The 16,784-nt window shown below is 38.9% G+C and overlaps 1 protein-coding gene across 6 annotated transcripts; it reads left to right on the top strand.

Annotated features, from left to right (window-relative positions):
* The first annotated feature begins 224 nt into the window (after positions 1–224).
* nod2 (nucleotide-binding oligomerization domain containing 2) lies at positions 225–16,578 on the top strand. Of its 6 annotated transcripts, none has more exons than XM_060859519.1 (12): positions 244–375; positions 2,003–2,539; positions 2,652–2,775; positions 3,799–5,560; positions 6,731–6,814; positions 6,904–6,987; positions 8,462–8,545; positions 11,144–11,227; positions 13,499–13,582; positions 13,661–13,744; positions 13,944–14,018; positions 15,622–16,578. In XM_060859519.1, exons 2-11 carry the CDS (start codon positions 2,054–2,056, stop codon positions 14,014–14,016), a joined length of 2,949 nt encoding a protein of 982 aa, XP_060715502.1. In that variant the 5' UTR covers positions 244–375; positions 2,003–2,053; the 3' UTR covers positions 14,017–14,018; positions 15,622–16,578. The 6 variants fall into 6 exon arrangements, 5 of the variants coding, with proteins under 5 accessions (XP_060715503.1, XP_060715502.1, XP_060715500.1 ...); XM_060859517.1 differs by having other exon boundaries at positions 260–375; positions 1,739–2,539; XM_060859521.1 differs by having other exon boundaries at positions 263–375; positions 2,233–2,539.
* The last annotated feature ends 206 nt before the right edge of the window (positions 16,579–16,784 follow it).

The raw sequence follows: 16,784 nt of genomic DNA, 5'->3' as shown, positions 1-16,784 counted from the left end.
ATAAGGCTTCCTCTAACAAACAAATAAACAAACTAAACGGAAAAGCCTTGATCAAATTAAATTGTGTAGAAAAAAAAGCATACAGAAAAACAAAAGATGTAAAAAATAAACATTAAAAATATTGAACTAACTGAATACATACTGTAGACTTTTCTGAGCACAGTCTTCTCATTTCCTGTTCTATTGATAACTTCTAGTTTCACTTTCAGATTATATGAGACTGCAGTAAAGTCTATCCGTGTAACTGTGTAAGGAATAATAGAATTTAACACGTTTGTGAAATTGACATGACGTGGAATGAGGAAGAGTTCACAAAAGGAAGAGTTTACTATATTGTGGAGAAAGTCAACTCCGGATAAAGCCCTTTGTGAGCAGGTATTTCACTTTTAAACTCTATAACGTGTGAAAGATTCCTGATTAGAGCGTTCATAAGGGTTAGATAGCGATGTTAGCGATGTATGGACAGTTAGTACACGTAATAAATATATATATATATATATATATATATATATATATATATATATATATATATATATATATATATATATATCAAACATACATATACTCTCATCATGTCTCATACTAACATCATCAAACATACATATATATATATATGTATGTTTCATGATCGGAAGAGAAATTAACGGTTTGTGTTGATATATTGGGTTATATATTGCAGACAATATGGGATCTGTTATTATTTATTAATTTGGGATATTTTTATTTATAATATATTTTTATATATAATAATATTTTTGTTTTTTTTATTTATTTATTAATAATAAATATATAAATACACTATAGCTCGTGAGAGAGAGAGAGAGAGAGAGAGAGAGAGAGAGAGAGAGAGAGACGCAGGGAGAGAGCGAGAGAGAGAGAGAGAGAGAGAGAGAGAGAGAGAGAGAGAGAGAGAGAAAATAGGAGGGAGAGAGAGAGAGAGGGAGGAAGGGTGAGACTGACTGACAGAGAGAGAGAGAGAGAGAGAGAGAGAGAGAGAGAGAGAGAGAGAGAGAAAGAAGAAAAGGAGAGAGAGAGAGAGAGAGAGAGAGAGAGAGAGAGAGAGAGAGAGAGAGAGAGAGAGAGGAAGTGTGAGACTGACAGAGAGAGAGAGAGAGAGAAAGAGAGAAAGAAGAAAAGGAGAGAGAGAGAGAGAGAGAACAAAAGAGAGAGAGAGAGAGAGAGAGAGAGAGAGAGAGAGAGAGAGAACAAAAGAGAGAGAGAGAGAGAGAGAGAGAGGAAGGGTGAGACAGACAAGGGGAGAGAGGGAAAAGGAGAGAGAGAGAGAGAGAGAGAGAGAGAGAGAGAGAGAGAGAGACAGGAAGGGTGAGACTGACAGAGAGAGAGAGAGAGAAAGAGAGAGAGAGAGAGAGAGAAAGAAGAAAAGGATAGAGAGAGAGAGAGAGAGAGAGAGAAAGAGAACAAAAGAGAGAGAGAGAGAGAGAGAGAGAGAGAGAGAGAGAGAGAGAGAGAGTAATTTAAAATATGTGATTTAGTGATTTAGTATTTAGTTTTTTATTTTCTTTTGGAACAACAAAACTTTTTTCATCATCAGTCAAAAGGAAGACTTATTTTCTATGTTATTTCTTGATGAATTGGACATGATTCTCTTATAAATTAGCCCTTGTCATGGACAAGTAGAAGCTGTGTTATGCTTTATTTGTGGTAATTGAGTTCTTTTGGACCATCGTAATCTAAGTACATTTCTGAGGATACCTTTTCCATTTGCCATCTCATGTAGGCAGTTACTTCTTGCAGTTATGGACATAGTGGCTTACTTCCTAGTTATCACATGGAGCTGAGGAATCATCTTTAAGCTGATAATACATGTCTAAATCTTTGTCTTGAACCTTAATTTGAAGGCCTCCTATACTTTGTATATCTGTGTCAAATAAGGAGATAGGGTTGTGCGATGTTGTTACTACGATCGTCAACTGATCGTCATAGAAAGCTGCAATGAATTTTATTGAGTCATTCCATCAGAAGGTTTATTGTGCATTCCTAGAAAATACCCCATACTTCAGAAAGCAGCATATGCTACATGAGAAGCTGAATCATGTGTGCAAAGCAGCTGGTGCTAAGGCAGAGAACAGAACTGTTGGGAGCACTGTGCTGTGGTTTCACTGCAGAACCTTTGGATTGTGTAATTGACCTGCTGCTGTCCTGGGAAGTACTCATTTGGGAAGACTACCACAATGTTCAGGGTCTCACTAAGCCCCTCTGCTCCAAAACCAGAGACCTTCTGGATTTAGTGTACACCAAAGGAGAGCAGGCCTGCAGTCTGTTGCTGGCAGCTTTTGATCAAGTCTTACCTGAGGCCCAGAAAGCCGGACTTTGCTTGGGGAAAGGTCATTTAAAGACAGGGGATATCAAGAAGACTCCCACAAGCGCCAGTGAGGCTTTGTTGGTTGACAGACCAGCATTGGTAAAAAAGATTCGGGACCATGTCGACGGTGCGTTGGATGCACTGATGGAAGCCGGTTGCTTTACTTCCCAAGACTGTGATGAAGTGCTGTTACCTGTGTATACGCTCTCACAGAAGGTAAGCGATACCTGCACAGAGTCAACCAGTCCTCTGTGTGGATGTCTGTGATCTATGATATTTTATTGTCAGAACTATTATCTGATCCATTTCCTTTGTGTTTCCTGTTAAGGTTAGGAAGCTGTTAGACCAAGTGAGGTTCAGGGGGGAGGGCGCTGCCAAGACTTTACTTCAGTATTTAGAGCACATAGACAGTAAGCCACAATGTGTGAAAGAGGAAAGGCAACTCTCGACTGGTATGTAATACATGTGGTTTTCACTTGTTATTCTTGTTTGTGCTGCTTGCTTCATTATACGTACTTCTGTACTTACTTGCCTGTTGTTACACACCTTCCAAACTGAAAAAACAACACTGTTATTTAGTTTTGAATTACCAACATTGGCACTGCCTCAATTTAAAAAAATCTATAAAGATTCATTTTCCCTGCAAAAGGGAATTATTGAACTACAGTGTTTGTCTAGTGAGCATTTTCAGCATTCACTCAGTGTTTTGCAGGCATTTATGACAACCGATGTCATTAATAAATTAGAGAATCTTAAAAATTCAACTGGGGGTCACGGTGGCTAAGTGGTTAGCACGTTCGCCTCACACCTCCAGGGTTGGGGGTTCGATTCCCGCCTCCGCCTTGTGTGTGTGGAGTTTGCATGTTCTCCCTGTGCCTCTGGGGTTTCCTCCGGGTACTCCGGTTTCCTCCCCCGGTCCAAAGACATGCATGGTAGGTTGATTGGCATCTCTGGAAAATTGTCTGTAGTGTGTGATTGTGTGAGTGAATGATAGTGTGTGTGTGCCCTGCAATGGGTTGGCACTCCGTCCAGGGTGTATCCTGCCTGGATGCCCGATGACGCCTGAAATAGGCACAGGCTCCCCGTGACCCGAGGTAGTTCGGATAAGCGGTAGATGAATGAATGAATGAAAAATTCAACTAACCTTTTATGAAACTGTAGACTGAAACTTGTAGACTCAGCGAGAGTATGAGGTAGCCTAGTGGTTAAGGTGTTGGGCTACCAATCGGAAGGTTGCGAGTTCGATTCCTACGTCCACCAAGCTCCCACTGCTGGGCCCCTGAGCAAGGCCCTTAACCCTCAACTGCTCAGTTGTATAAAAATGTCGCTCTGGATAAGGGCGTCTGCTAAATGCTGTAAATGTAGTGCAAAATCAAAGCTATTCTGGCTTTTTGACACCTTTGTAATATAAATTGACAGCCAAGCAGTATTTACTTTGTTGTTGATTCGTGATTTCTCACCACTCTCTACACCAGAATGCATCGACTACAAGAAGAAGCTTCGCAGCTCTGTCGACTCTCAGTCACGCTTGCTCAGCACATATGGTGGAACAGGAAGATTTTCCTTAGATAATATCTATACCGATGGCATTCTTGAAGCGGTGCAAAGAGAGAGAGAGGTTACAGCTCTGAGGCTACAGGATGTGGTGGGTCTGCATGGCACTATTAATGAGGAAGCAGATACCATACTTGTTTCTGGTGAAGCAGGTACTGGAAAGAGTACCTTGCTGCAGAGGCTCCATCTGCTGTGGGCCGAAGGTACCTTGTTGACAGACATACTCATGCTGTTCCCTTTCAGTTGTCGTAAACTGAATGCTGAGAAAAAGATACTCTCCTTAAAAGAGCTCTTGTTCCAGCACTGCTGCTGGCCAGACCGGGGACAAGATAAAATTTTCCAGTTCATTCTTGATCACCCTCAACTAGTCCTTTTCACCTTTGATGGGCTTGATGAGTTTAGGCAGAGCTTCACAGATGAAGAGCGACATTGCTGCCCCACACAGCCAGCACCAATACACATTCTGCTTTTCAACTTGTTTCAGGGTACCTTAATGAAAGGTGTGAAGAAGGTGGTAACTAGCAGGCCCCATGCAGTGAGTCCATCTTTGAAGCAGTATCTCTGCAAGGAAGTCCTGGCCAAGGGTTTCTCTCCTGTGGGAATTGACCACTTTGTAAGGAAACACCACAATGATGCCAACATAGCTACTCGGGTTGTAGAAGCCCTCAAGGCTAACACAGCCCTACTCGGTCTCTGCCATATTCCTGTCTTCTGCTGGATTATATCAAAGTGTTACAAAGAGTTGCTCGGATGTGGGGAGGGCATCCCTCAGACGGTCACTGACGTGTACCTCATGGTTCTGAAGCATTTCATTCAGAAGCGAGTGCCACAGCAATATAGGACTTTGGGAAAAGGATGGTTACAGGAACATCAAGAGATGGTGAGAAGACTAGGACAGTTGGCACTGGAGGGCTTAAAGACTTCCTGTTACTTATTCACAGAGCCAGACTTGCAGAAATGTAGTATCACACACCAAGACCTTGGTCTAGGATTTCTTATACACTGCAAGGATTTCTCAGACTATGCTGACTACAAACATTTTGAGTTCCTGCATATTACAATGCAGTGCTTTTTTGCTGCTCTCTATATTGTTCTTAACAACAATGACAACTGCTCTGTCATCCTAAACCTCTTCCAGTCTCACTGCAAGCAGACAGCGCATTTTAATCACAAAATCTGTTTTGCACATTGCTTGAAGCCTGTAGCTGATGACTGTGTAGCAGAGATCCCAAACCAACGGATCACCTCAGAGTTTGTTGCAGGACTTCTGTCCCAGCGCCATCGGAATCTGATCATACAATCCTGTCCGGCTGCATTGCTCGAGAAAAAATACAAGCAAGTCATGAAGTGTTTGTCCAAGGGGTTACAAAAACATTTTAAATCAATTCCGCCGCCGGTGAAGAGTGAAAAGAAGAGCATGCATGCCATGCCGAGTTTCGTTTGGCTCATTAAATGCATCTACGAGATGCAGGAAAGTGAGATCGCTAAGGATGCAGTGGCCAAGCTAGAAGTCGAGCACTTCAAGTTAATATACTGTAATATTGGGCCTGTGGAATGCACTGCTCTGGCTTTCGTACTCAGGTACCTGCAGAATCCTGTCGGAATACAGCTGGACTTCAATTCAGTAGGGGATGTGGGATTGGAACAACTCCTGCCATGTCTTCATATCTGTCACTCCCTCTAGTAAGAACGCAAAATCATTGACAAATATTAAGCTGAATGTAATTGGGTTTATTTATGACGTCATTCAATTATTTTTGTGCCTTCCTACAGTAAACATTCGGGGAAAAAATGGTTCCTGAATCGTATTTAGATAGTACTTAGCTTCTGAAAGGGGAACTTTTAGTTGTCCCACAATGTGTTAAACTGAGAAATCTTTTGGGGCTGTAGATTTTGTAGATTATAGCTTTCTAAGATTTTTTATAAACCTTTTCTTTACTCTCCATACAGGGTTTTAATTAAAATCTAGAATTCTAATACAAATTTATAAACTCTTTAGGGTGCTAGGGGGAACCTTTTCTTCTGAAGAGTGTAAGAATTAAATAAGAGTGTAAGAATTTTAATTGGAATCTTTATATAACCCAGATTATTAAAGGTGGGGTGCACGATGTTTGAGAAATGTTTCGGTCGGGCTGACAAACAAAACAGACGTGTAGCCAATGAGCAGAAAGGGGCGTGTCTTCTCAATATGCGGCGGAGAGAGTGTTCAGTGCGAATGTCTGACGTTAGCAGAAAGCGATTGAATCATTGACATGGAGGATAAAAACGAAAATCGAAAAAAAGGCTACGATAAGGCAAGAAGTAGGACACGTGTTAATATAGGATCAGCTTTCCAGCGCTGGAGAGAACTGAACGTCTTTCGCGTGAAAAGGAGAGAAACCTTTCACGGTACAACACACAGTACTACAAAAACACATTTGTATTACCATAGTATTACTCATTGTGTTCATTTACTGATAAAAATATCCCCTCGGCCAGCCGCCCCAGCAGGTTCCGGTATAATATTTGCCTGGGTTACGTATGTACTGTATGTGTGGGGCGGAGCTATCAAAACAGGGGTGACACCCATTTGGGTTTGGGGCGTGTTTATTTTGGTGATTTCAAATGTCAACATTGGCTTTCAAACATTGTGCACCTCACCTTTAATGCTCAAGTATAAGTCTAAGCATTATTTCAAACCTTACAGTCACCTTAAATGGTTCTTTAGTTTGTCTCATTAGGGGAGATACTGAATTTTCCATGTTAGAAATTTGAAAGAGAGGAACCGTTTTTTCTATACGTCCATAATATTATTCAAGACATTCGTTTAATCAAACAAACACAGATATTTTCTATTTCTTATCATCTTGCCAGCTTGAGGAACAACAACATATCAGATGAAGGAATACGCAAACTTGTTGAGAAGGGAGTGCAATGCGAATGCTTCAAGAAAGTAGCGTGAGTTTGTAAAATATTTCAGTTTTCAATTCACACTGTCTTAAAACACAAGATGAAATGGATTTTTTAATAAACATTTATTTGCACAGGCTGTTCAACAACAATCTAACAGACGACTGCACGAAGTATTTTGCTCAGCTGCTTAAGGCAAAGAATAACTTCCTTGCATTAAGGTATTATTTTAGAAATGAACCAACATTTCATCCATAAAAATCTAAAGTACATACAGACTTGATATAAAGACTTGAATAAAAATAAAAAAGATTCTTAGTATGTGTTTTATAACCAGTGAATAAATTTATTAACTGAACTAAAGATGGCATTGTTGCTAGGCAACTCGGAAATATATACACTAAGCATACAGTAAACTAGCCCGGGGGTCTGCAACCTTAAACACTCAAAGAGCCATTTGGACCTGTTTCCCACAGAAAAAAAAAAAAAAAACAGGGAGCCACAAAACCCATTTGACTTCTAAAAGATAACACTGCATATATCGTTTTTTTACCTTTATGGAAAGTATAGAAAAAACTGTAGTGTGTTGCATTTATGAAATCAATGAACTGCTACCGAGTAAACGAAATTTTACTTCTAAAATTAAAATATTTTCATCCAAAATAAAATATTTACTCCAGGGTTGGGGGTTCGATTCCCGCCTCCGCCTTGTGTGTGTGGAGTTTGCATGTTCTCCCCGTGCCTCGGGGGTTTCCGCCGGGTACTCCGGTTTCCTCCCCCGGTCCAAAGACATGCATGGTAGGTTGATTGGCATCTCTGGAAAATTGTACGTAGTGTGTGATTGCGTGAGTGAATGAGAGTGTGTGTATGTGTGTGTGCCCTGCGATGGGTTGGCACTCCGTCCAGGGTGTATCCTGCCTTGATGCCCGATGACGCCTGAGATAGGCACAGGCTCCCCGTGACCCGAGGTAGTTCGGATAAGCGGTAGAAGATGAGTGAGTGAGTGAGTTTGAACTAACCTTAACAAAAAAGACGCTGGATCAAACAAATTAAACACGGTTTATTTTAATGTTACAAGAGCATCATAATTTTATAATTTAGTATTACATTTTTTAAAAAACTAACTAACTAAAATAAAATAAATTTAAATTAAATATTTATTTTCCAAATCTACAGGGAGCCGCAGCAGAGGGATGAAAGAGCCACTTGCGGCTCCAGAGCCGTCACGGGTTGCCGACGTGGCGACATGGTATAACTTCTGATGTATAAGTCAGAAGTTATACATTTAGCATCAGCTCATGGCTGAACCTTTATCGGCCCCAGCATTAGATGTTTTTTAAAAACTATGTAAACCACATGAAAGTGGGTATGAAATAAATATAATGAAGAATAAATGATTTTTCGCTTAAAAAAAATCTAAAAAAAAAAACAAAAAACAAAAAAAGGAAAAAACCAAAGCACAGAAATCCTTAAATGAACTTCAATAGTAAAAGGTTAACTAGATAAAGAAACGTCATACTTTATAGGTATTTATTTTGGAGAGATGGTCAGTATCCTATTTAAAGAAATATAAAAGAAAAAGAAACACTCTAAATAAATGTGGTAGGATCTTTGTTGTAAATTGATCTGTGGAATTTATTTAATCTAAGATGATAATCTCCTGTAATCCTGTTTATAATGTCTCATGCTTTACAGACTGGGAAACAATAAGATCACATCGCAGGGGGCTGAGCAGCTAGCAGAAGGGCTGAGGTGCAACACGTCACTGAAATATCTTGGGTGAGATTTTTTTGTCGTATGCACATTGAGCAAGTGCGAGTGATGAAGCTAATCCCGGCAGTCGCGAGATTCGTTCAGATTTTTGGTTGCGAGTGCGATTTTGCTTGTATACAGTTATTATACAACGACAAACAAAGAAATCAATATCAAAAAATAGACAGTTCGTACACATCACAGTCCGTTTTTTTTTTTGCTCCGCTGTAGAAAATAGATCTTAAAGGTTCCCTTCCACACAAAACCGTTTTTACTTGTATTTTTTGATATGTGTTAGGTCCATATGTGTTTGTGTTGTGTCGTGAATTTGAAAACGAACTGCTACCTCCCCGGTCAGTTCTAGCCACTTAAAAGAAATAAGGAGAGAAATCAGGTCAGTTGGAAAAGCTGGTCACTCTGACATCAGAGTGACTGAGCTCATTACTATTCATGAGCTCTCCCACTTGAGACCGCGCCCCCAGAATTCGTGAAGCTCAGTGAGTTTCCTATACAGCAAGGATGGCTGAACGTCAACGGGCTTGTGAAGAAGCCATTCTGTCGCAATTCAAGGTGATTGTAAACAAATTTCCTCTAGCCTAGGCCAGGGGTGTCACTAGGCCCTTTTTCTGCCCAGCCCCCCTAAAAAATTATTTGATTAATTATTTTTTGATCGCTTCACTCCCCTTTAAAAACGCATTTGAAGCGGCGACAAGCTGCGTCATGTTTCGGCTCCTCCCCTGAACTGAGTCTGCATGGATTCATGGCGTTTTTCAATCCGCAGGGACGCCGAGCAGAGCGAACATCAGAGAGTACAAGGTGTGTGTGCTTTTATTGATGGATTGCTATGATATGATATGACATCTGTATCGGTGCAGTTCTTGTAATTGCAGTTTACTGGACCAATACACAGTTTGGTTTCTCATCCAATGCGTCTTCGCTGCGTTCCAACAAAAATGAAGCGATTAACACCCATGAAACTTCTAAACCCATACTTTAGAAAATGACCATGATTTATTTTAATTGACCTTTTAAAATGTAAAACATATTATTGTGTATTTCGACATTACAAATATGCAGCCATGCACAGAAATGATTAAAGACACACATCATTATATTGTCTGAAAGCACTAAATGGCACAATTCACAACTCAAAATTTTCTAGTGACTGGTCACATCTAAATTTTTCATTTTTTTACAGTGAAATACAGGGAATACAATGGAATAGTGGATCGCAATAAGGTTAGTAGTATACAACCCTACCCTGGGAGCTGAGTTCTAAAATGAACATTCTAGGCTACTTATTGCGCTGGGTGAATGAATAGTCATGATCTCATATCCTAGCGGTTAGCCAATCGAAGCCAAGCAGCATAGCTCATTTGAATATTCATGAGAACTGGCGCAAATCGATCTGATCGGTCTTCCTGCAGGCTTTCTATACCACACTAGAATGGCTTGAAACAAGGTAACCAAGGCATTATTTCCACAAACAAATGTTACTGAGTCCACAAACTTCAGTAAACTTCAGACATTACCACAAAAGTAATGAAATACGTGTGGCAGGGCACCTTTAAAGAAGCCTCAGTCGTTATTAAAATGTCAGCTAGCTCACTTCGATTTAAAGATCCTGTTGAAGTTGCTTCTGGAGAAATCAGCTGATCCTTTCTGACTTTTTGTTTTCATCTTACAAGCTTTTTTAAGTCAGAAGTTATATTCGTGAAATTTAACTAAGAAGTAGAAATTTCAAGCTGAGTGAATACACACACACACACACACACACACACACGGAAACCTCCTTGTACAATTATAGCACATATAGGCATTCTTGTACGTCTGTTCGACTAATCGGTTGAGTAGATAAGAACTACTCACTCACTCACTCACTATCGCTTATCCGAACTACCTCGGGTCACGGGGAGCCTGTGCCTATCTCAGGCATCATCGGGCATCAAGGCAGGATACACCCTGGACGGAGTGCCAACCCATCGCAGGGAACACACACACTCTCATTCACTCACACAATCACACACTACGGACAATTTTACAGAGATGCCAATCAACCTGCCATGCATGTCTTTGGACCGGGGGAGGAAACCGGAGTACCCGGAGGAAACCCCCGAGGCATGGGGAGAACATGCAAACTCCACACACACAAGGCGGAGGCGGGAATCGGACCCCCAACCCTGGAGGTGTGAGGCGAACGTGCTAACCACGAAGCCACCGTGCCCCCTTAGATAAGAACTAACTAATGCATAATTGATCATATGCTGAAATTTCCGTAAGATGTTTATTAACATGTTTTTAAGGAGTCTCCAGTGTCAGCTCTTTATAACACTCAGAGGTAACGATGAAAGGTAATGCTTTTGTCAAAAAAAAAAAAAAACTTTAGGAATTTCTGCTTTGCCACATATAAGGTAATATTTTTGTCTCACTGACTTAAATGAAGCTGACAACAGGAACTACCTCGATTCCAGATTCCATTGTTTACTCGTTTATGAAACGTAACATAATATTATAACCATTAAGATACAGAAGTCATCGATATAAATCACAATAGAAACTTTATTACGTTATATTCCAAAATTTCCAATGCAGTTTTTGTTTTGTTTCGTTTTTTTTGTCCTCCAGGTTGTGGGGAAATAAGATTGGAGACAGAGGAGCTGAGGCTTTAGCGGACGCACTGAAGGAGAACACGACGCTGATATGGTTAAGGTGCGAGTGAGCTTTCGTACACAGTTAAGGGAAATTAATTAACAAATACTTAATAAACAGGAAAATACAGTACCCTGGATGGGATGCAGTCCATCTCAGGGAACCATGCACACACACTTGTTTTAGGGAATTTTAAGGAAAGACTCATTCTCGGGAAATTTAGGGAAGTTAATTCATCTACCGGAATGTTTTTTTGTGAGGTTGGAGAAAACCGGAAAATCCAGAGGAAATTATGAGAATGGGTGAAACTCCACACAGACAGTAACCTGAGCTCACGTTCCATCAGGAAACCACCTGCTGGTTGGCTTTCAGTGTGAAAGAGACATGTGTGAGAGAGACGTGTTTTTCCCCTGTTGAAAACCTTACACTGAATTTTTATTTTTGAAGATAAATTTGAGCTGCTTTTTTAGATGAACAAACACTCGGAGCGTCTCGGAGAGCAGAAATGGGTTCGATATCAACATTTACTCTGAAGATACAAACATCCGTATCATTGCTTTGAACATAGTCATACGAACTTCGTATTAACGCCACTGTGTACTGAGACAAAGACGTTCGGTATTGAACATAAACACAATAAAACAGGAGCAAACTCCATATTTTGGCCTCTGAGAAAAAGGGTATGAATCACTTGTCTACTCAAATATCAGGGAGGAATACAACATGCTTATAACAAGAAATCGTTCAAGTGATTTACACTGTTATTACTGCTTCAGGTAAATCAGTTTCCTTGAACCTTCATGAACTCATATTGCTCATCAGTATACTCAATACTCATTTTGTGTATGTGATACTATACTTTTATATCTTTTCCTTGCACTGCTAGGGTTTGTGTGTGTGTGTGTGTGTGTATGTGTGTGTGTGTGTGTGTGTGTGTGTGTGTGTGCGTGCGTGTGGTCATGGCTTGTAATGAGTTGGCACCAGGGTGTCCAGGGTGTCCCCCACCTTGTAGCAGAAATGTCATAGAGCAAAATTATATAATTTCAGATCTGTTTCGGAGATGCTAGCTTATCTCTAAATGCCAGTGCGAAATTATGTGTGTGTGTTTCGGTTACATATATAATTTCTGCGCTGTTTCAGAGATGTTATCTCTAATTTGATTGGTCCAAAAACAATCCCTACACGATCTAATCTGTATCATCTTGTTAACTCACTATCATTATTAAATATTATATACAATACATTTCTTCTCCCTCTTCACATTTCAGCCATTTTCTCCTCTGCTAAAGAAACTCGTAATCCTCATTTATCTTTACTCAGATCTTCTCTTTCATTTTAAGGGGAAACATTTTAAGAATTTTACTTTACACTAAGAATTTTCATGAATACGGGCCCTTGTACAGTACGAGCCTTTGTCTAAGATCCTGTATTCCTTATATTATATATATATATATATATATATATATATATATATATATATATATAATATTCAACCTGTTTGCACATTTGCCTCTTGCACACTCCTGTGTATCTTAATATTTAAGACTACAGTATAATGCACATACTGTCGCGGTGAGGCAAAGGCGAGTGAGGATCCAAATGCAGTTCAGTCTTTTATTAACCCAAAACAAGAAACAGGCAAACAGATGGGCGGGCAGGCAAAACAGGGCAGAACACTGAGCAAACAGGAAACAGGAACATAGACACAAACAGTCAACAACGACCAACACCAGGGAAGTGAACAAACAGAGTAGATATAACAAACAGGAACCAATCACCAAGCAGAGACAATCAGTGACTAAGACAACACACCTGAGGGAGAGATGGAGTTCAATTAGTGTCCATAGTAACAAATGAGTCGGCGGAGCAAACAATTGACAGCAGGGCAAGACAGCAGACAGAAACAGGGCAACACACAGACAGACTCATTACACATATGCACATTGCCTCTTGTACTTCCCTGTGTATCTTATATTTATAACTACAGTTTACTTTCATGCACATTATTTTCCATTCTACAGTATACATATTTTTTATATTTTATTCTTATATTTTCATTGTTTACTTTTATCTCATTCTTTCATTGTTGTGTTTTTCTAATAAGTGCAATGTCCATGGAGTGGACCTGACTCACATTTCACTGCTGGTTATATACAGTATACCCTATATAATTGTGTATGTGACAAATAAAAATCTTGAATCTTGAATATATATGTATGTATATATATATATATATATATAAATAAAAGACAACCCTGAATGTTTAGAATCCTTGTAAATAATGTACAGTAGTAATGTCACTGCTTCTGTTTTCTGTGAATTTATCCGTAGTCTGGCGGATAACGGTGTCGGCAGCGAAGGAGCACGTGCCTTGGCAGAACTTGTTAAGAGAAGCACAACACTTGAGGAGCTCTGGTGAGTTGATACAAGTTAAAAAAAATCATCTTTATTTTTCTTTAATCCTTCTTTCATACTTATTTTTACTCCTCTCAGGCTGAACCAAAACTGCATTAGAAGGGATGGTGTAGAGAGTCTAATTGAGGCTTTGAAAGTGAGCGCTACTGTCAAGGAAGTGTGGTAAGAGCCGATTTAATCCTTATACCATACACAAAGATCGATTCTGAATCGATATCTGTATTTGATTCGGGTATTTCAGTTGTTTTTATACGAAGCTTAGTGACAGAGAGATTGAAGACGTCTAGCAGCGGATGTACTGGAGTTAACGGAGAAGTGTGTATGTGTGTGTGTGTGTGTTTGTGTGTTTTTGTTGTTACAGGTTGAGAGGAAACAACCTGAGCATGGAGGATGTGAAGGAACTTAGTGGGCAAGAAAGCAGACTGATCTTCTAAAGGTGAAAGGAAAGAACAGGTTCTTCAAATGCTACGATTTGTGTGCTGTTTAGCCATTTGCTTAGAAATTATATATATAATCTAAAAAGCATGTATTTAAAAAAAAAAGCATTAAATAATTGAGAATTATTTCTTTTGCACAATATTTTTTTTTTTTTTTTTTTTTTAAATTTTATTTATTTAATTATTTATTTTTTGCACAGCATTAGCAAACATACCAAACGTGTTTAACTACAAAATATGAAAACATGCTTAAGCCATAAGGTCATTCTCGCGAAGTGCCGTACACTGTTATTACTCAAAAAGAATCATTTACTGTTAATCATTTCTTGATTAACTCATTGATTCTACTTTCCAAATGACCTCATCAGTCACTACCACAGAAACCTTTCCCGAGTCAGATGACACAACTTCCTGTTAAAGAGTGATCTTATGGAATATACAAAAGTTTCCTAGGGGTGAATATGTCTAAGTAAAAGGGTTGAGTTCAGTTCAGTTCACTTTATTTATAAAGCACATTTAAAATAGCCACAGGACTGACCAAAGTGCTGTAAAATAACAGGAGTTAATAAATAAAATAAAAAAAAATACATAGAAAGATTAAAAAAAAAAAAAAAAAATTATATTAAGACAGGAGAAGTAATAAAAAGCGAAATAGAATTAAACAATGCAAAGATACACACTAAAGCACTAAAACAAGCAATAATAGAACAATTAGAAACAGTAAGAAGAGAATGAAAAGGAAAACTATAGAAATGCCGAGGAAAAGAGATACGTTTTTAAAAGGGACTTAAAGATGGACAGAGAGGGTGCTAATCTTAATTCTATTGGCAAATCATTCCAAAGCTGTGGCCCAATTACTGAGAAAGCTCGATCCCCTCTACGCTTGAGTCTAGAAACGGGAACAGAGAGGAGGTTCTGGTTGCCTGATCTTAGCCTTCTGGAAGGAGAGTACGGATGTAATAACTCAGATAAATAAATAGGAGCTTGATTATGCAGGGCCTTAAAGACAAATAAAAGTATTTTAAAACGAATTCTGTAATCAATAGGCAACCAGTGAAGAGTCCTCAGAAGAGGGGTAATGTGATCGCTTTTGCGCTTTTTTAAGAGAAATCTGGCAGCAGCATTTTGAACCAATTGTAAACGGTTAATTTGATTTTTGTCAACACCACAGTATAGAGAGTTACAGTAGTCTAAACGAGATGTGATTAGAGCATGTACTGCCATCTCTAAGGTTTTATCAGTTAAAAAGTGCCTAATTTTTGATAAAATGCGTAGCTGATAAAAACTCGATCCAATGACAGCGGAAACTTGTTTATCAAATTTTAAGGACTCGTCTAAGAGAACACCCAGATTCCGTACCTGCTTTGGTTCCGTACCAGATTCCGTACCAGTTTTGGTGACCTTTGCACTTTCTGTGGGGCCGAACACTATCACCTCAGTTTTATCTTCATTTAAAAACAGAAAGTTTTGTGCTAGCCAAGCTTTAACTTCATCTAAGCACAATAAAAGGGATGTAATGGATGAGGGGTCATTTTTCTTAAAAGGTAAATAGATTTGGGTATCGTCCGCGTGAAAGTGAAATGACACTCCGTATTTCCTCAGAATGGAGCCCAGTGGTAACATGTACAGGGAAAACAGGGAAGGTGCCAGAATTGAACCTTGAGGAAGACCACACGACAGCGGGGCAGAGGAGGAGGAAAAGTTACCCAGTTTAACTATATACCTTCTGTTTGATAGGTATGACTGAAACCATTTTAAAACTGTGCCTGATAGTCCCACCCATGACTCTAATCTAGCGATAAGTGTAGAGTGGTCAACCGTATCAAATGCTGCAGATAAAGCCAGTAAAACTAGAACCACAGAATCTCCAGAGTCAGTAGCTAAAAAAATATGGTTTAGCACTATCAGAAGAGCAGACTCAGTGCTATGAGCACTTGAGTAAAGGATGTGGAGCTCTGGAGTCATGAGTCATGGAAAGGAAAGATTCATAGTATGAGATGTTAAATGTGTTCACGTAAATATAAATGCAGGTTTTTTTTTTTTTTAAATAAAGCTTTAAGTACTTGTGTGTAGTGTTTTGTAAGTGTAGTAAATATGGTGCATTTTATTTATTAAGGTACATTTATGGTTGTGAGAAATATTTTAACCTGTATTTAAAATGTTTTTTATGGTTGCACATATTTGTAAATGACATATTACTGGATCACATATAGTTCTCAAATCACGGAATCATCCAGATATCATCTAACACCCGGATATTTTTAACACGAGATCCTTTTTAGTCAGCGTTTTACGCCAGTGTTTATCCTGAAAAGTGTTATCGGTGTATTGTTTATGCCTGCAGTTACAGAAAGACACAAAAAATGTTATTATATTACATCATATTATATATATTATATTATATTATTATATTATAAATGTTATTATACACAAACAAATTATTATATGTACAGTTTACACTGACATTGATTGTAATATAATTTAACTTTATTACTGTGCTACTTCATGTGGATTTATATTTCAGTCATTTATCTTTTTTCTCTATGTATTTTCTCCCTTTAAGACAGCTTTAAACTAGAGAAATAAAATATTGACTGATCTTTCTGTGTGATAAATATCCTCTCACTGTCAGCTTTATTAGGAACAAATAGACAACCTATCATGCTGCAGCAGCACAATGCTTCAAATCATGGAAATTTCCTTCATTCATTTCATTCATTTCATTCCTGAAACCTCCTTTAATTTTCACACTGAGCGGTCTTTGA

This window comes from Tachysurus vachellii, chromosome 23, assembly GCF_030014155.1.
Source record: "Tachysurus vachellii isolate PV-2020 chromosome 23, HZAU_Pvac_v1, whole genome shotgun sequence".
Lineage (NCBI taxonomy): Eukaryota > Metazoa > Chordata > Actinopteri > Siluriformes > Bagridae > Tachysurus > Tachysurus vachellii.
The sequence above is the reverse complement of the archived record's forward strand: the minus strand, read 5'-3'. Positions and strand labels throughout refer to the sequence as shown.